Genomic DNA, 19,449 nt, shown 5'->3' with positions numbered 1-19,449 from the left:
CTGTGCCTGTCCTGTAAGTCCAGCAGAAGCCCGGTAACAGCTGGTTCAGGTAATACTTCTCTTTCCAGTCCTCCCCCCTTTGACTACTGAAAATACCCACTCTGAAGCCCAAATCTAAATACACGTTTCCCTATTTGACCGCGGAAAATAATACTTACCTAGGGAGCCTGAGCAAAAAGCAGAACACGAGAAGTGCAGCACTCCAAAAGCTGTGTACACAAGCAAAATTACACAGAAAAGCCCCTAGAAGGCAAATATCTCCAGAGCAAACCACCAAAGTTAAATCAAGTTTAAAAAAAAAAAGTATGCAGAAGCTGTGCAGGAAGTAATAAAGTAAGGGACAGGGGTTTGCTTTTTGTATCTCAGGATAGCATACACACTAGGATTTCTATCCCTTAACATATTTACCTTAAAGTAAGATTTCAGAATTGATAACAGAATTGATAAAGCATACCTTTTCCTGCGGTCATAATACACCAGTTTTCAGGTAGTAATTACAATTATGTCCAGTTAACTTAAAAGCCTTTTCAAAATTGACACACTTCTTGGCATTTCAAGGAAAACAGCATTAAAGTCTTTCTATTGGGAAAGAGAAAATATTTACTGCAGAAGTTCAGTTCATTTCAGAAGAGCGATATAAGGTAGCATGAGTGATTTACTGCTTTCATTATTCAAGTTAAATAAGTCTCCTCCTTTCTGAGCTGTTGAATATAGAGTTATGCTGGCAGAGTGGATTACATTTGATCTATGTACCATGACAAGTACTGAAAATTGTGGGCTTCATTGCTATATTCACCCACTCCTTCCTGAACATAAGAAGAAAGTGTCAATACACGGAGCAGCCTTTGCTCTGTTCCTTCAGCATAAGAAAGCTGAAAGCTGCTCTGAAGATGTAATGAGTATACAGTCTGACACCATGGAAACCAAGATAAACTCCTTTTTAACTCTTTCAACTAATGTTCTGGGTGGGGCACGAGACAAAAATTTTCCTATTCAGGAACATTTTATTTGCATATATCACAGTTCATGACAGGTTTGCATTAACACTAACTGAAGCTTAATTTTTTATTTTTTTTTTAAGCGTATGGATGAAATTTTAATCACTGTGGAAGCAAACAACTTAATCTGATTTAATCTGGTTTCTGTATCATTTGAAAAGGAAAGTATTTACATATTGTAATTGTTTCAGAAGAGTAAGATGCGTTTCCTGCATTGCTCAGCAGATAAGCATCTCTGCTATCAGCCCAGTCTTTACTCTATGTTTATTTCACATAGTCTGGGAGGCTGGTAACTATACTATAAGAACTTGGACAATGTTTAATAGATTCTGTTCCTTACTGGGATTTCTGTTATCACTTTATTGCAGCCTGCTAGCCTACCCACACCACACCCAAACACAGTCAAACCACCAAGGGAAAAAAAAATATGAAAGAGTGAAACCCCAGAGTTTTCAACCACTGCTTAAAGTACAATGAGTTGTCTTGTTTTGTTTATAGCTTGCTTAATCTCAGGACTTGTCTGCTGTAGAACCAGGAAGACCCCATACAAAAAAATAAAAAAACCGTAAAATTTACTTGCTGTAAGTTTAGAATTTTGAGTCTAGGACAAAGGAACCTTCTTTATACCATCACTCTAGCATGAGAGGCGTCACCACAACTGTAACCTATATTAGAAACCAAATACCAAGTTGCTAACACGTTTCACCAGAAAGTTTAAAAACAAAACCCATGGTCGTGAAGGAAAGTTTTATTTTGCTTGTAATGCCCACATCCTAAGATTAGAGGTATTAAAAGAAATAGCTGCAAAGATGAAGAAAGAAGCAAAACACAAATAGATTTGTACACCCTTAGGAAATCAAGAAAAAAAATAGGCACAAGTTTACATTCATTAGTTTGATATGGCAGAGGAATGTTCAACCGAAGAGGGGTAAATAAAATTCTGCTTTCCCACATCCTTGTATAAGACAGCACAAGTCATGCTTTTCACAGCCACGCTGGTCTTGTAGATACAAGAAGGCAGACTTTTCCTCATATTTTTTTTATTAATATATTTTGGCTTTAAAGATTATAGAGACCCTCCTGGAGCCATGTGGTATAGTCTCTGCATACATACTGAAGTACTGAGTATGTACTTTAACCACTAGTGAAGCTTGTTACAGCAACCTCCACATCAAAATGAAAGTCATGCATATTTGAAGTTCTGTTTAAGCATCAGAAACTAGTGAAGGGTTTTATTTCATAGCTGGTAAGCCATTTCAAATCCCCATCAATGTTAAAATCTCTCAAGTGTCAGCCCAGCATGATTTAACCCCTTGAGAATAAGGGTTCATTATGAAAGTGGCAAATATCTCTTGAGATCTATCCAAATACATCTCATCTGCTGCTAATACTGAAGTAGTTCCTTTGTTAAGCACAATATGTGAGGAAAAAAAGATTTTCTAGTGTCCCCTGACACTAAGCTGGAGGGAAAACACTTGCTCAGCCCTAACCTTTTACTCTGCCCTGCAAAGCAGATGAGTTGGTTGCCTTTTCAGCCAAGCACGGCTCTGGAAGGGATTAGTGGGAGCAGCCCAAACCCCTGCTCGAGTTCACATCCAAAAGGAGCTGAAGGCAGCGGGAGACAGACCAATACCTCTAAGGTCAGAGAGCTTCTTGCACAGGAATCTCTCCTCCGAACCCGCTGATCTCAACAGTACCCTCTAGAGGCTAAAGCATCTTTCTTTTGCTTTTCATCTCAAGCTAGAGTGGGACTGGGGAGGGAGAAAGCACAGTAATCAAACAGGAATGGGCAGCATAGAGAAGTTTAACATTGTCCCCAAGAAATAGCAAGTCAGTTTGTCTCAGCAGACATCCATGGCTTGTGCAGGAACAAGTTGGTAACGGTGCGTGGAAGGGGCTACAAAAAGCTGCAGATGTTCTTGGGGAACATGCATCTTTACCTTCACTGGAAGGGAAGTACACCCCATGTGGAATAAGGGCTGAGGGAAAGAATAAAACTGTAATACAACTGTCTTCCATTTCATTGATTAGGAATTTACAGTTTTAATTTAAAAAGCTACAATGCACGTTAGTATTTGCTTCACGAGGACCCTGTTTTAGCGTCCTCTCCTGTGATGATGCAAAAAGACCGGAGGCAGTCATCACCATCCTCGGCCATACACGAAGTGGGCAGGCTGCCCCAAGCACCGAGGCCTAAAGACACCCAAAGTACTGAATAAATACACATAAAACAACACTAAAAATCTGAAGTGAACAGCCCTGATTGTTTAGAATTACAACCCATCTTATTACATCAATCTTCACATTTTAGCATCTTTTTAACCACTATACAAAGCTGCTGAAGTTTCTCTTCCTAATAAACCTGCCATACAAGAGCACAAAGCACTATGAAATACTTTTGGCAAAGTAACTTGCTTCCAGAATTGAGCATACTTTCAAATCACAGTTTACATATAACAGGTGTGCCACGCTTACACATCCTCTGTTTCCTCTCTCACTATGTGCTGCCAGAAGCCAGACACCTCAGAGACCTTTCCTAGTTCCAGTTGCTCTCTTAAATCCTTCCCATAACAATTTATTTCATGCAGCCTCACTCAGCTCAGCTGCTCCTCACTTCTGCCTCAACATTGTCTTTGTTTATTGCATTAAACGTAGTCGTCAGCATAAGACACATTGGTCTGATGTGCTTACAGAACAGATGTTATGTACTGTGCACTTGCCCTCTTGCAAGCATCCCAGGAGCATTATTTACTCCTTTTACATCCTCTTGTTTACTCTTTCCCTGCTCACTTCCTTCCCACTTTTGCCAGCGGAATCCACATTAGGCATCTGAAGAGGAAGGAAGAAGAAAATTGTATTCTTCAAATCCATGCACTGATTTTCCGCTCCTGTGGAAACTCCAGTTTTTTTTCCCCGGACAAAAATATGGCTAGATAAGATTTGTGCTTTTTATCTGGGACAGCACAAGGGATAACCAATCAATCTGGAGAAAACCAGCAAAGCCCATGTTGTTGTCAAAGTCCCCATTTTCTTCCTCCTGAATACCTCCTCATTCTGAGCCTGGGATTTGGAGCCTCGCGTGGACTAAAACAGGAGAAAGGACAGGAAGGCCCAGGGTGCAGCCTCTGTGGCATTACAATCACAGAGGACTCAGAAAATCTCTGCAAGCGTTGCACAAAAGCCAGGACTTCCAAGTCCAGCATACTCGAATGCTGCTGGTATCCAATTCAGCACACGATCCAAAGCAGGCAGACTTCAGGAGCCAGCTGTGCTGTCAGCATCACATCATGTGAGAAGAGCCCATCTCAGCACTACGAGGACATAGATACACATGCATTTGCTATATAACCAAAACTATATTATGTTTCTCAGGATAAACAAAATAAATAAGAGTTGTTTCCTCTCTAGCAGCTTGATCCCAGTTCCCTAGCTACCTGCACACGATCTCTTGTACATCACATCCAGCTGTACGTGTCTTCTTGCCTTGTGCGTAATAGGAACGAGCACCACAGAACGCCAGTTCTACACCAGTTCCCTCTGCTTGTGTACTTCACACCCTGCACCTCCTACCCAGTGAAAACTGATGCTGACTAATTCTGAAATACAGCAAGGCACTTGGATGGATGTTAAAGACTTTGTGCATGCACAGGCAGGATGCAAATCCTCCCCCTCCTCCTGCTAGCTTGCCTTAAGGGCAAACGTAGACCTCAGCAGTCTCCTAAGGAAAGATGACCGCAGCACAGAGCAAGTCACCTGGCCTGTGAAGAACAGCAACACAGAGGGAACAGACCAACTTCCTTAGAGCTTCAGACCGCTTACAGAAGTCTGCGTTTTACTTCAGTGCTTTACAGAACTATTTCTTCCTCCCTGGGAAAAAAAATCCTTGCTAGTCACATTACATGTGCTAAAATATGTAAAGTAAAATCAGCAGTAATGTCAGTGGAAATACAGCAGAGAAATGGTTATAATAAAAATCCCAAAGCAGAATAAACCTTGAGAAGCTACAGGTCAAGTGGAGAATTTACCAGTGATGTTCCTGCACCCCACACAATCATAAACATCAGGGATCGTCTATCTGCCAGGTAACACACAGGCAGCACAGGTACATATGTTGCCCTATTCATGATATTTGGGCAAAAATCTCAGCCCAGACAGTTCGTGGGTTATGACACATTAAAAATAATAATAAAAAGGAGGGCGGAACAAAGAAGAAATTCAAACCAGAAGCTGGCAAGTGGTCCTGGATCCATCCCAGCAAACAGTACTGCCTACAAAAAGCCGAAGGTCCCACCAGATTGCTGCGTGTTGAGATAGTCTCGTGGCCACCACTGAACATTGCAGGTAGTTTTATCCAACTCCGGGAGGAAAAGAGTCCTTGTACAAAACCGTTTTCCTCCTCTGACTGACATCAGATGAGCTCCTTCAGTGGCTCGTTTTCACCAGGAAGGGTGCCGTTCATCTCAGGGGAGCTCTCGGTGCCCAGATATCCCAAGAGGATCTCACTGCGTCGCCGCGACAGCTGCAGGATGTCTTCTGCCAGCAGCTGCACCGTTGTGTACCTCACGTTGTCGAAATCAAACATGTCCTTCAGATATTGCACTATCTGGTGCTGCAAAGAGAAGAGGAAGGCTTACAGTAAGGAGAGCTTCTCTCACACCTGCCAGTACCACCTGCCTGGATGGCAGCAAGCAGAGAGCCCCAGGAGGAATTTTGTGTGTCTGCATCCAAGCAGACCTCAGGCTGGGTATTACCTTTGTGGCTAACTCCCCTCCTGCCTCTGAAACAGGACAGCAGAGCTCCTGAAATTCTGAATGCTGATGTCCATGGCAATATCCATGCAAACATTTAATGAATGCAGCATCCACCTCTGATGATTTTATCCATGGGCTTTAAGACCAAGTATGTAACCCTTATGATACCATGTACTTGGACAATGTATTCTCTCAACATATGCATATGCACCCTTAATCTCTTCCAATACTAATTTATCAATTTATATAAAATTGATCTCATCACACATTTTCTTGCTATCAGTCATGGTAAACCACACTGGGAATTCTATCAATCTGAATTCAGTGATCTGCATCTCAAAAACCAGTCGTTTTTTTAGAAGGCTTTTATACCGAGCCAAGTTTCTTAATACCACGTCAGTCAAAGCCAGCCATCAAAAGCACACAGCTGTAGCTTGAAGCCAAGAGCCTGCAGGACTCCCACACAGACCAGGTACAGAAAAGCCACCTTACCTTGAAGAAACCACAGACTTCAGAGAGCTGCTGCTTGGGCCCCAGAAAACCAAAGGCTAGAACAGGACTGACATGCTCCGATACGGAGTAGAAATGAGAGATAAAGCCATCTGGTACCTGTCACAAGGAGGGGAGGAATCAGTTCTCAGGCAGAATCAGCAGCTTATTCCATATTAACCACCAGTTTCTGTGCCAAAAAGCGCTATGCTTCAGCAACTAAAGAGCTGCCTAAAACATCTCTTCCTGCAGAAGTACATTTATGTTTCAGGTTCCTCGAAGGAGGACTGGAGATTTCTATTTTCATGTTTCTAAACTACTCTTTCAGGAGAAAAATAAATAGAAGGTGGCCACCAGGCAGTTTTTATAAACACTTTATGATCTCCAAACTAAGCCAGGCAAGGGCATGCAAATACCTAAGATGGAGGTTCTGCATGACAACACCAATGCAGCTTCCAGAGCGCTCCTTGAAGCTAGTCCCTGGTCAGCGCCGGGAAGCCGTGAGCCACTCACTGCACCACCAGCAGGGAAACTGCAGCTCAAGAGCGGTCCCTTGTTGCTTGGTGTCTGTGACCATTCCTACGGTACTGAGTGGGGAGAGGGAACACCAGACAGGGAACACTGTCTTTTGAATCCTCACATTAAGGAAGACTGAGAATAAACTCAGAACGGTTAAACACTGGCATTGCACTGGAGCAAAGAAACGACAGCGGGACCCCAGCACTCCAAAGCATCGGAGAGGACGCAGTTCAGTTCATTCTTATACCATTAAGATTTATTTTGTATTTCATCAAGATCTAGGTGATAGCTTTTCAGCTTCATATGCATTAGGTTATTTCCCTTTCAATTCATTTCGCTTACCATCAGAAGCCTCCTTTTTGCTTTCAGAACCGACCAACAGGCAGTTGCTAGGGCCTACAATTAACAGAGAGAGACCATCACTCGCTGGGATTACTTTTCAGAAGAAACCAGTTTACCAACACATTCCCATCAAAATATCAAAGCAGGCCCTCTTGTGCCAACAACTCTACAGTGAGTTAAATAATCTGTGTGAACTGGAGGCCGATTTGTCCACTCCAGACAGGCAGAAGTGTTTCTGAAGATCGCTAATACGATCTGGCACAGCTGCCAAATGCCCCAGAACGCAGACAGTAAGCAGACAGCTGTTGAAAGGTGCCTCCCAGCCATCTTCTGTCTACAAAACTGATGTCCTATACGTGCAGTTGGTGGCCAGGACTAGAGGAAAGCGCTGCTATTTGAGCCTCAGTGTCTGCTGAGGTACCCCCAGAAGGACTGGCCAGCTGCAAGACAAACATCACCCATGTTTCTCCCTACATTTTGATCCTCTCGTTCTCATTCATGAAGATACACGCTGTCATCTTTTAACATCTCCATATCATCACTGATAACAGCCACTGCAGAGAGTTTATCGGAAGCAGCCAGATGCCTTCAAAAGAAGGAAAGCTTTCCTGTAAACAATTTACTTGTACCAGAAGGCTGTTGCTTAGAGCTTCAGGAAAGCGTGGTATTTCTAAAGAGGAGATGCAGCTCAGCTAAGCCAGCCCTTTTCTAGCTTTGGCAGCGTGGTCTCAAAGTGGGCGCGAGGAGTGCCTGGGTAACGCACCGTCTCCTTAAAGCTGTCGGAGAGCCAGCGGTTGCGCAGCACGGCCAGCACGGAGGAGGGTGGATTCTCCAGGTCCTCAAAAGCATCCATGAGGATAAAGTCCAGCACAATATCAAAGAAGCTCATGCACACCACCTGTCAGAGAGCAGAACAGTGTGTAAAGGAAACAGGCTTTAAAAAATAAAAAAGCAACTTTGAAGCAATAAAACAGAATGAACTGAATTTTGCCACCAACACAGAAGGACTGAACTGGGTTCATTCAGTTCACTGGCCTGATCCCAGAGAGGGGCTGAACAACAGGCTTGCTATTCCTGAGCCCAGAAAAAGTCCAGTCAAAAGGGCAAGCAAACCTTACAGAGCTACAGACACTAGCTTGGGCCCTCGAGAAAGAGATGTTTGGGTTTTGATTGTTTTGTTTTTCTTTTTTTTTTTTTTAAAACACAGTGGTGCTGACATTGCTGAAAGCTTGCCATGAAGTTTAACACCCCACCAGCCAGTTTTCCCCTTGCCCTCCTTCACAATGTACAATTCCAAAATAATCACGTTTTCAGCAGTCCTTTCAGTCCCGGGCTGTTCCTACACAGCCGTTACTCTCCAGCTCATCTATAACTTAGGGAGAAAGCCTTTACCAACCCCTCTTCCCTCCAGCTCCTGCTGGGTGGTGGGCCAGGTCTCTGGCTTCAGCGCGTAGTGCAGCATCTCCTCGTAGCTTTCCAGAAAAGCTTTGGGATTCTGGAAGAGCAGAGAAACAAAACACTTCAGAAGGTAAAGCAGCTGCAGGCACGTTACCCCAAAGGCTGACCACTACTTTGAGCTAACAAACATCAACATGTGCAACACCCATACGCTTTGTGCAGAAAGAGAAGGTTTATTTCTGGGAGGCAGAGAGGGCCCCAGGCTGTGACTTAAAACACTTAGGTTGCTCCTCTCTCTTCAAAGAAGAGGTTAGAGACACCTATACACAAACCAAGTCCAGTAAGAGACTAACACTGGGCAAGTGACTCCCTTTTTAGGGGATAACCAGTGGCTAAGTTGGTGATCTGAGAATGGGTATGCAGCTGATGCAAAGGTTTCGTGATCATTTCCCTTTCCAGTATTTCTTGATGGTGCATTCTGATTCTTCTGATGCATTCTGTAACCTCTGCTCTCTTTATAATGTGTGTCAAACTGTGTTCAGGAGCTGCAGAGAGCCTCTTTCAAGAGAATTTGGTTAAACAACGCTTAAAAACAGACATTTTGTTTCTCACAATGGCCACCAGCATACAGATGAAGCTTTCTCCTTTCAACACACTAGGAAAATTGTGGGTTGGGGTGAAGCAACAAGCGTCCCCATGTTCACAAGACACAGCTGAGCCACTGTCAAGCTTCCTACCTTTTCGGCCTTTGTCATCAGTCCTATCACCATTTGCTTCCCAACCTCCCCAAAAAACAGCTGATTGCTTTCATCCTCCAGCAGCTCCTGCAAAGGGAACAGAAGGCTCCGTAAGTGGGAGCAGCAGCTTCTGGGCAGCTCTGAAATTTCCAAACTTTCACTTCCCAGAACTAAAACAGCAAAGCGGCCAGGTAAACACCACCAAAGCTGGGCACAGGGGCCAGGGGATGCTCTTCCCCTCCAAATGAAATCAATCAAGACAGGATTACAAAAGTTAAGCAAGGGGAGCTTGGGCTGTTTCTGCTTTTACTTGCTCTAGAGGGGCAAAGACTTTGTTCCTGCTTGAATGCAGGAGAACACGCTGCCAGAAAAGATGTACTATGGGAATGCAGGAGCCACGAGGAAGGCCAGCCTCAAGCCGCTCACTGAGACATTCTCACCTGGAAGGCCTGCCTGACGCAGTGCAGCTTCGCAAGGAAATCCTGGTCACTGTAGCAGCCGAGGAGCTCAGTCCTAAAAGGAAAGGGGAAGGACTGCATAAATATCAGTTCTCCTGGCATCCATGATCCTAACAACAATGCTCCTCTATAAAAATATCCCAGTCTCTGCCTAGGAGAAAGTAACAACTTCATTCCCTTTGTGCATCTCCTTGGAGGACCACAGCACCCATGCTAAGGCTGTTAGAGCACAGGACTGTGCAAGCCAGCCACGAAGAACAATTACACTCCTCATCACTGATTTCCTGAGATAATTACCCTTTCTTACCATACGTGTCCAGAAAAAAATAAGGATTGTTCCCTGGGAAGTCCAAACAAGCAGGAAAGATACTAAAAGCTTCCTGCCCCAAAGGGTTATTCTGGTTATAGGGCTGCTCAAAAGCAAATAATACGTTCACACTCAAAGGGGCCGTGACACCAGGACCCACGACTCCAGATGGCACTCACCTCAGCGTCCGGCACGCAACCTTCCCTTCTTTCACTAACTGCAGAGCTTCTTCATATGCCGCCACTGGCTTTGAGAGATGGAATGGTATTTCCTCAAAGTGAAGGGAGTCAAAGAGCTGTAAAGGTGGCAAGAGACATGGGAAAAAAAAACAAGTGATCTCTAATACCTGCAAATACCCAGAGGCTGCACACAAGCACGATTTACGTTCTTCAACCAGGAAACTTTTGTTAGTCCCAATTATTTCATGCAAAGATAGTTCTTTTCCCACCAGTTTCAAAGCTGCCTCAGCTCTGACAGCTCAATAACCCCTAAAATTATACAACCAAGCCACATTACGTTAGATTTACAGTATTGGCATACAACAGTATGACATGTTTTCTAAGGTAGATTGGAAAATGACATGTAAATGTTGGTTGGAGAGGACCCCCAGAGATCTCTAGGCCAACTTCACACTTGGAGTAGGACTGTTGCCCACACTAGATCAGGTCAGATGTGGTTTGTTCTGGGAAGCCCTGAAAGCCTCCAAGGAATGAGATCCCCTGACCTTCCCGGGGAGGGCTGCACCATGCCCCTCATGAAAAATCTTTCCTAATATCCACCCAGCTCCACATTTTATCATCTTCCTCTACTAAGATATGTTTAACCCTGCTGTCTTTGTGGCTCCCCTCCAAGCAGCTGGTCTGCTACCCACAGCTGAAACTGAAGTCACCTCTGCTGCAGAGAAGAAGGAGTCCTCAGAAATGGAGCTGTCCTCATCATCCGTCCGAAGCCGTAACGACCCATCCGTCAGTGGCAGCATTAAGGTCTTCTCTGGATGTGGGAAAGAAGCTGCATGTGTTGGAGGTTACAGACCGCTAGTCCTCTTAGCCACTGTGCTTTCTCTTCCGCCTGCCCACCCCTCAAAAAGTGCTGTCACCATTTCATCGCCTGGCTTATGGAAAAAGACAAAAGCATAGGAAGGAAACTGCCAGCTCACCCAGATCCAGCAGCATGCTGTCCGATGGAAGCGAAGACCCAAACTCTTCCTGGAGGTGGTAGGCTCGGTGCAAGAGGGACTCCAACTTCTCTGCAAACTCCCTTTTCTGGGACTCCTCCTTGAACATACATAAATGGCACACTTAATTAGTCAGCTGGGCAGGAACAGACTGACAGCACAAACACGGGAGGAAATTTTCAGTCAAATAGGATTTACAGTTCGCAGATTAAATGATGAAAGAGAACTTAATCCTAAGATACAGCTAATAATGCAAGGGAAGGAAAGCTTCTATACAGCCTATTCAAACCCTCCGGCATTTTTAGCTTCACAATTTCATTTTCCTGATAAAAACAAGTGGAGGAAAGAACTTTAACCTGCCATCCAGAAAAACAGGTGTTTTTATAGATCACTTAATTCTCCTGACTTGTGACTTTAGCCTAATTTCAAGAGGCAATCACATCAGAAAACCTGTGTTGAATACAGCAGAGTATCCAGAACTGGATAACAGAGTAAGAGTCCTTGGGTTAAGGTGCTGGGCATAAGCAAAGTTTGCTGTAAGCATGAGTGGATAGACAAAAAGGGGGAGAAAAATAAGACTTACACAGCATCTTGCCTTCATGCCCCTGTGTCTGCATGAGTATCTCACCCAGTAGATAGAAGCATTAACAAGAAGCACAAAATCTATTTTGATAATGAATCAACTGTTTAAGTCAGTTGTAGAAACACTACAGGACAGTTCAAGAAGAGACAGCAAGGAGAGAATCCAGATTTGATTTGGATAATTTATCCACCACAAAAGGCCATACATGTACTACACCAAGGCCTAGGAACATTCTTAGCTCCTACCAAGTTACCACTTGGCTTTAGTCATTAACACAGGCAGCTGGTCCTGCTTCTACTCAGCTCCCTAGGAAATCCTAATGACTACCAAGATTTCCACTTTCAGCACATTAAAGAATTAGACACAACGGTGCCAGGCAAAAAGCTATTTCTTCCTTCCTCTCAGGTGCTGTGTTTGTCGTAGCCTTTTCCTCCTGCAATCTCTACTGCTCAAGAACTTGCATGACAGTGACTGACATGATCTGGAAGGTGGGCAGAAAGCTGAAGAATGAGGGGGAGAGACTTATTAGAAAGAAAAAAAAAGAAAAATTAATTCGCCCACCCACGCTACATAAGGAAGCCAAAAATATAGACAGCTCTTAAACATCGTCTAACCCAGCTCTGCCCTCGATTTGCTCTTCTTCCACCGTCCTGCAATGACTCCTCCTAGCAGCCTGGCTGGCCTTTCAGCGTGTTCCCCAGCTGCCAAACACAAAAGGGAAACGTGGGGACCTACCTCTGGGATGCTCTCAGACAGGGTGTCTTGGTGCTTCCTGCTGTCCCAGGGCACAGGGGTGCTAGTGCTAGCACTGTCCCGCTGACGGATGGTCAGCGCCTGCTCCCACTTCTGCAGGGCCTCCTCGAACAGCTCCATGCCTGGCAATGCAACCAAACAAGCTGTGAGATCCTCGGGCCGTGTAGGAACAAAGCCATACATTGAGTCTGCTCGCTCAGATAACCCAGTAAAGCGGGAATCTTCTCCCCAGCTGATGAGAAAGGATACGTGCATCCTATTTCTTTCCCTTTAAAATACGGTTTTATTTGGAATAGAGGTTCAAAAGAACATCCCCAAACCGATTAAAATATTGTGTTATTTTCATGTTATTTTCAAAATGCTGTTCTCCACACGAGATGAACCTGATGCTCAACGAGTAGTATTTTGGCAGTAAATTGTTCGCTGAGAAAAAAAGAAAAGTTTCTTTATGTGAAGGTGGGATTTTGTAACTACCAAGTGACTGAGTTCAAGTAGAGGACGGAAGAGAGCTGCCTATTAGAGCACAAAGGTGCAGCCACATGATGCTGGTGATGCTCTGTGTAACTTCACGCTGTGTATTTGTTCTCGCAGGGACAACCCCGACCTGGTGATGTTCCCCTTGTGCTCATTTACCTTGCACGTAGAGGCTCTCTGCGCTGGAATCACCCCCAGCTCCATCCCCCATTGCCTGGGCCTCCCACGTCCCTGCTGCTGCTGGTGTTGGACTCGAAGAGTTCACTGCTACCATCTGCAGGAAGGGAGCAGAAAGCAACAAATGCCTGTTGAAATGCTGATTGCCTTGGAGAGGTTAAGCCCCTTGCCTCAGAAGGGGAAGTTATCAGCAGTTACCACCCACCTCCTGCTTAGGTTCACACCACACTGCCCAGAGCTGCAAGGTGCTGAGAGGAGAGGTGAGAAGTCCTGCCCTTCCCCACCCAGCACCATGACAAAAAGTCGTGGGAAACACCTTCCCCACCAATTTACAGCAAAGCTTCCTTAGGAAACGGCGAGGCGTGCAACTGGGAGCACAAGTAGGACAGCACTGATGGAGGCGACAGCCTGAGAAAGCTCCAAAGCACCACTACAACAGCACAAGGGTTTTGGTGCAACTGGCATGTCAGCCCCAGCTTTCTGCACAAAAGCACATTGGAAGCTGGGGTAGCAACCACGAAAAAAAAAAAAAAGAAAAAGGAGCAGTTTATCAGCAAAAATACAGCGGAGGACTTTGGCCAAGGGAAATTCCAGCTTTCCTTGTAACCAAACCTTCTTGTGCGAGGGCTGAACACCAAGATCCACAATGCAAACGGCCAGCTTTCTCAAATTTCGCCCTAGTGCATGAATGTCTTCTCAGGTCTGACACAATAAAGTGCCGGGCTCGGGTACTGCCAGTGACCGGTGTTTTCATAGTGTTTTTCACACAGCTTTGAGAAAGATGCCCAAATGGGAGCCTGATGCTAGAGAAAATGCTACAGTAAGTGGCTGGTGGATGAGCTCTTGCCCTGCCTCCATCAATTCATCTCTGTGGCATGGCAATAAATCACGCTGAGATCCAGGCCTGCAAATCAGTAACTCGCTGCTGCTGACTTATTTACTAGATGACAACGCTCGGGAAGCCAGACAGGGCAGCACGGAGAACCTGCAGCTGCGTGAAGGATGAAGGATGTGCCGTTTTCCCATCAAGTAAAATAAAAGCAATGAGGACAATGTGTCAGAAGCTCCTTGCCACGCAATAAAGGGGGTACAGGAAACGGATTTCTCTGCATGGATATGATCACCCATGCACCAGCAGCGGAAAAAGGAATGTAGGTAGTTTATCTCAAGTGCACCAGCCTTCAGCAGCACAAACCCTGCGGCTTCTCCTTTCCCACAGTGGTCTGGGAAAGTGAATGGATGCGAGTCCCTGAAGGGGAGGAGGCCAGGAATGGACACAGCGCGGTCTGCACCCAGACAACACGTCCCATCGCAGCCAGTTACCCCAGGGGAATACTGGGGCAGGCTGCACGCCCAGCGCCGTGTCGGCACTGCCTCCTGCTGGAGACACACTTCGGCCAGCACCGGTTTTTGGCAACTTTTCTGCTGCTTGAATCGTCACAGCACGCTAAAATAAAGCGATGCCTGCATAGTGCACGGGTTGGCTGACCGACAGCTGCCTTCAAAGGGGGAATTTTTCCCCCTCCTGCCCCAGCATCGCTAACTAGACACCAAGAGGGGTTTTGTGGGACGTTGTGGTGTAGGAAGCTGCTGTTCCAGCAGGAGTGTGCGAGGCTTTGAGCAATGGGGATGTAAAACAGGCCTTGAAGGCACGAACACTCCCCGGCGCTTCCGCCTCTGGTCTCTGAAGAAAAGTGGATATGAGCAGCGACGGCTTCTGCTTGGTAAAGCCTGAATTACCTGTATTTATAGGCTGTTCTTGGGAGGCGGTAAAACTGCTAAGCTGTGTTCTCACCCTGCACTGTTTCATTAGCAGAGCTACCTGGTTTTGGTAGTCCACTTGGTTTTAAGAACCAACCAACCTGTGAGCAGCCTGTACGGAGGCAGGAGGGCTGCACTGGCACAAGAGCTGCTCGACCACCCAAATCTCCACCACAGAGGGGCAGAGAGCCCCAAGGAATCACAGCCACGTCCCACACAAGTCCCTCCTGCGACCCCTCAGTGGCCGAAGACACGGGATAGACCCTAGGGTGCTCCTGGCCACAGGAAGATGCTGCTCTGATTTCAGGTGCACGCCTGCCCCAGACAACTCCAGACCGTCGCTGTTCAGTTCTATCAGAGCCTGTCCTCCAATTACACTGAACCTCGTCTGCTCCAAAGGTTTTGGCATCGTCCCTCAGCCAGCACAAGCCCAAGAACCTGATGGTCTCGTTACACGGAGGTGCGCCCACATCTCCCAGCCCATCTGAGAAGACCCTTACCGAGGCGAGGCTGTGGGAGGAACTGGAATGTTTGCTGGGCTCGATGGACGATATCCCGCTGAGCGTGTCATTGCTCTTGCTGCCGGGACTCTGGACTCTCTTGCTGGAGTACCCTGCAGTTGGGAAGGTCACACAAAAACAGGGTTTTAGATGTGCTGGCCTGTGACTGCAGAAGATGGAGACACGCTCCCCTGTCCCAGCAAGCACTGTTGGTTGTGAGGTCCCTGCAAACTTCAGCAGTCATGGGAAAACCTGGTACAAAGCAGAACAGTTTCACTGCACCTGTGAATTAGGGAGGGGACCAGCACCCTGTGAAGCGTGACTGCAGCTAGGCAAAGCAGCATCCGATACCTAGGAACGAGTAATAGATCTCCTATGTGCTCTATTTTGCTCTGAGACATTAAAAATCTGCTATCAGTGGGGGCTTGAGGCTGAGGATTGAATATTTATTCACCGCCTTGGGTGGCAGGAGGGGAGCACAAACGGAAAGCAGCAAGGAGAAACTCCTCCAGCTCCCCCCAGGCTGGGCAGAGCACGGACGCAGCAGCTGCCAGCAGACAGCAGTGCTCCCGTGGTCATTACGAAGCACACATACCGATTTTGATGTTTTACAACGCAAACGCTTCATTCCCACAGTGCTCTGCCGAGGAGCTGGGCCAGTCATACCCCAAAATCAATACAAGCAGGTGAAGCTGCCCAAGGTCCAGGAGCCCCGGCAGCATGGGAAGGACACTCCCAACTCCCCAGCCTGGCCAAGGCCACCTCCCCTCCACCCTGGCAGAGGCGGCTGCACGCAGCACCCACGGGCCAGGCATCACGCTGGCACCTCCACAACCAATACACAGCCAGGTCACAGTGTGCCCCAGGCCGTTATCATCAGGGAAGCGTGGCGAAACAGCTCCACAGTCCTTCTGGGGCAGGGGGATGGGAGCTACAAACCTTGGGGAAAACCTCAGGGTCGCTTCCCCACACACACGGGCTTTGAGCTCAGGGTCTCTCCCGTTCCTCCTGTAACCCCGTGCCCACAGCACGGTGCTGCAGGTCTGTAATCCCACTCCACATCAACGCACTGCACAAATTGTTTTGCTTTCCCCCCCCACCCACTTGCCAGGAATGTCCCCTGGTCCTATCGCCACCTTTACTCCCTCTTTCTTTGGATGCTATTTTAGCAATGTTCTCTTTGCTGCCTCACTACAGGGTTTGGGGGACTCTCCCTTTTTACAAGACCAACCTTTCTTCACGGAAGAGACCCTTCTTGTTGGCAGGATGGGCACTGTGATGCCTCCAGGCTTAAAGCCACACTTGTCTGGAGCAATCTGCTTCTTTCGACGCCGACGCCGCTTCAGCTGATGAGCTGCAAGAGCCAAGGCAACCGTCCCGAGAGCTGTAGCAAACAGCACCTTACGTAGGCCTGGGGAGAGCCGCAGCTGAGAGAAGACAGACTTTAAACACAAAAGATATGAAAGAGCAACAATGAAAAACCAATTCCGCCACCCTTTTTTCCTTTTAAGCAGTTGTTAAAAATAAGGTGCCCAAAACGTATCTTGGCATTCCCCCTCCCAGCCCCAGAACCCCTCTCATTATCTGCTACACAACCTAACAGCAGGGAAGCTGCACAGCATGGATCAAACCTGGAGAACTTGGTTCTCATCACCAAAGCACGCTGCAAGATTTGCATGCAACCCACAGCAGATGAGATGTGAGATAACCCAAGTTGAGCCCCAAAACTCTCATGTGTAGCTGAGCTTTATTGCTCTAGGCGTTGCATTAATACAAGCAGGAAATATATTAATAATCTTTAACGATAACTAGATTTTTTTAGTGCCTTTGAAAAAGGGCAAGGTCACAGAGGGATGTTGGAAGCCCTTCTCTCCCTACTCCACATCCATCCCCACTACCCTGGCCTCTGTGCAACTCTTACAAGCTGCCACGTTCCCCCAGCACCACCCCACCGTGCCTCTGCAAAGACTCAACTAACGCAGGTTCTTCTTTCTCTGCAGACAACCCTCAAAGAGAAAACCCAAGGAACCACCCAGGAAAGCCTCTTCTGCTCGCTGTACCTGCCCAAACGTCGTGTAAACAAACACAGGGATCTCTGCCACGGTCATTGCCAAGGCCTGGATGATGGACATTCCCTCGGTCCTTCTAAATGCCATGGCTGAGCGAGGACCTCAGCACCTCCGGGAGCCACAGGTGGGAAGGGTACTTCTGGATGCTGCGTGAGCCGCTCACAGGGAAATGCAGCTTTCCTCCGACATCGGGCTCAGAGTCCTGAGGTCAGCCTTCATGCAGCAATCCTCCTGAAGAAAGAGGAAAAAAAAAAATAAGGTGAGCGAAGGCACGCACAACCTGCCCCTCCTTGTACTGAACTTCACAAACAACACCAGCTCACTCAGAGCAGCAACGCTGCTACAGCCAGGAGATTTAAAGCACCTCCTCACCAACAGCAGCAACTTTTGCTTCTCCTAAGCACAGGGGCAGATTCCCAAACTACTCTAAAGCAGCAGCGCCATCCTTGCACTCAATAGCTGCAACCGTGCCAGAGATTTCCACGTGCCACAGAATTGGCTGCACATGGTTGGAGGGACTTTTTGTCAGTCCCCATACAAAAATATATAAATAGATAAAACTCTGCTGTCCCTCAATTCCTGTGGCCGCGTCAAAGCTCTGCTCAAGAACTCCCAACCAAAGGCTGCTCCCCCAAGCGGCTTCAAAGCTGCCGGAGTTTACACAGCGCTCTGCTGGGCGCTGGGAAGCAGGGACATGCTTCTTGTCAAGGACAGAGCTACAAAAGAACGCGCTGCAACGCGGGAGGTGTCTTTTAAACGCCACAAAGTTATAAACACTTCGGGCCTGCTCACCCAGCCTTTACAGCGAGCTGCCTCTGCTGCAACACGGAGACGCTGCCCTTAGCCATGTAGGGCCGTGCTCCAGCCCGCGGGGCTCTGGTGTCTTCACACACCGACACAACGAACCCATCCCGCGGTCCAAAGCCACGTGAGAGCTCCCTGCGTCTACCTGAGCGCATCACTCACAGCAACCTCGCACCCCACAGCCCCCGGGGTGGCACAGCCCCGCTCGGGAGCCCCGTTTGGCAGCGGTCTCAAAGCAGCAGGCACCCGCAGGGAGCGGCCACGTGCGCCGAGCTCGCAGAACAAGGTTAAACGCAGCGTTTTGGCTAGAGGTGAGCAAAGCGCGAGAAATTTTGGGGACAGCATCAGCCCTGGGGCTTCCTATCCTTGAGCGGCTGGGAGAGCACGCAGCCAGATGCCAAGGGAATCACCCCCAAGGACAGCACAGCCTCTCGGGCCAAGGCGGCGCTGGCACCCCATGGGGACATGGAACCATTGAGCAGTGCCCTACACCCCATGAGGCTAGGGGATCCCCATGGGATGCCCCATAGCAGCACCGCATCGAGCTGGGGCTCTGCAAGCAGGGCTCCCCGAGCTGCCTGAACCCCTGCAGCAGCCCCCTAAAACCCTGCACCCCTACAGCAGCCCCCTTACCCCCTGCACCAACACCTTTAAACCCCCTTAAACCCCCTGCACCCCTGCAGCAGCCCCGTAAAACCCTGCACCAACCCCTTTAAACCCCCTTAAACCCCTTTAAAGCCCCTGCACCCCTGCAGCAGCCCCCTAAAACCCTGCACCGACCCCTTTAAACCCCCTTAAACCCCCCGCACCAACCCCTTACCCCATGCACACCCCCATACCCCATACCCCTTTCCCCTCTTCCCCCCCCCCGCAGCGCAGTGGTACCGCCCGCGCTGCCCAACCCCCGCCCGCCCGGCCCGCACCACTCACCGCAGGGGGGGGGGGGGGAGGGGGGGGTGGCCGCGCGCGCGCTGCCCCCCTGCGCGCCCTGTTCTCCCCGCCGCCGCGCGCCATGGCCGCGGAAGGGCAGCGTCTCCTTCCCCCGCGCCGCAGCCTACCCTGCCCTCAGGGCGAAACCCCGCCCCCTCACCCCCACCTCAGCCAATCGGAGCGCCGCCCGGCCCACCGGCGCACCAATCGGAACGCTTCCCTTAA

The 19,449-nt window shown here is 48.0% G+C and overlaps 1 protein-coding gene across 4 annotated transcripts; it reads right to left on the bottom strand.

Moving 5' to 3' along the window:
• Window positions 1–1,731: 1,731 nt before the first annotated feature.
• On the bottom strand, window positions 1,732–19,373 carry MIGA2 (mitoguardin 2). Of its 4 annotated transcripts, none has more exons than XM_083807924.1 (16): window positions 19,225–19,373; window positions 17,482–17,721; window positions 16,653–16,863; window positions 15,422–15,534; window positions 13,143–13,257; window positions 12,492–12,631; window positions 11,156–11,273; window positions 10,889–11,007; window positions 10,179–10,294; window positions 9,675–9,747; window positions 9,235–9,321; window positions 8,496–8,594; window positions 7,863–7,997; window positions 7,100–7,153; window positions 6,242–6,358; window positions 1,732–5,607 (listed from the first exon to the last, which is right to left on the bottom strand). In XM_083807924.1, exons 2-16 carry the CDS (start codon window positions 17,575–17,577, stop codon window positions 5,407–5,409), a joined length of 1,794 nt encoding a protein of 597 aa, XP_083664050.1. In that variant the 5' UTR covers window positions 17,578–17,721; window positions 19,225–19,373; the 3' UTR covers window positions 1,732–5,406. The 4 variants fall into 4 exon arrangements, with proteins under 4 accessions (XP_083664050.1, XP_083664049.1, XP_083664052.1 ...); XM_083807923.1 differs by having other exon boundaries at window positions 16,653–16,848; XM_083807926.1 differs by having other exon boundaries at window positions 10,889–10,989; window positions 19,225–19,372.
• Window positions 19,374–19,449: the final 76 nt, after the last annotated feature.

The sequence above is a fragment of the Anser anser genome (genome assembly GCF_964211835.1).
Source record: "Anser anser genome assembly, chromosome: 21".
NCBI classification, from domain to species: Eukaryota; Metazoa; Chordata; class Aves; order Anseriformes; family Anatidae; genus Anser; species Anser anser.
This window is presented reverse-complemented; position numbering and strand designations above follow the sequence as displayed.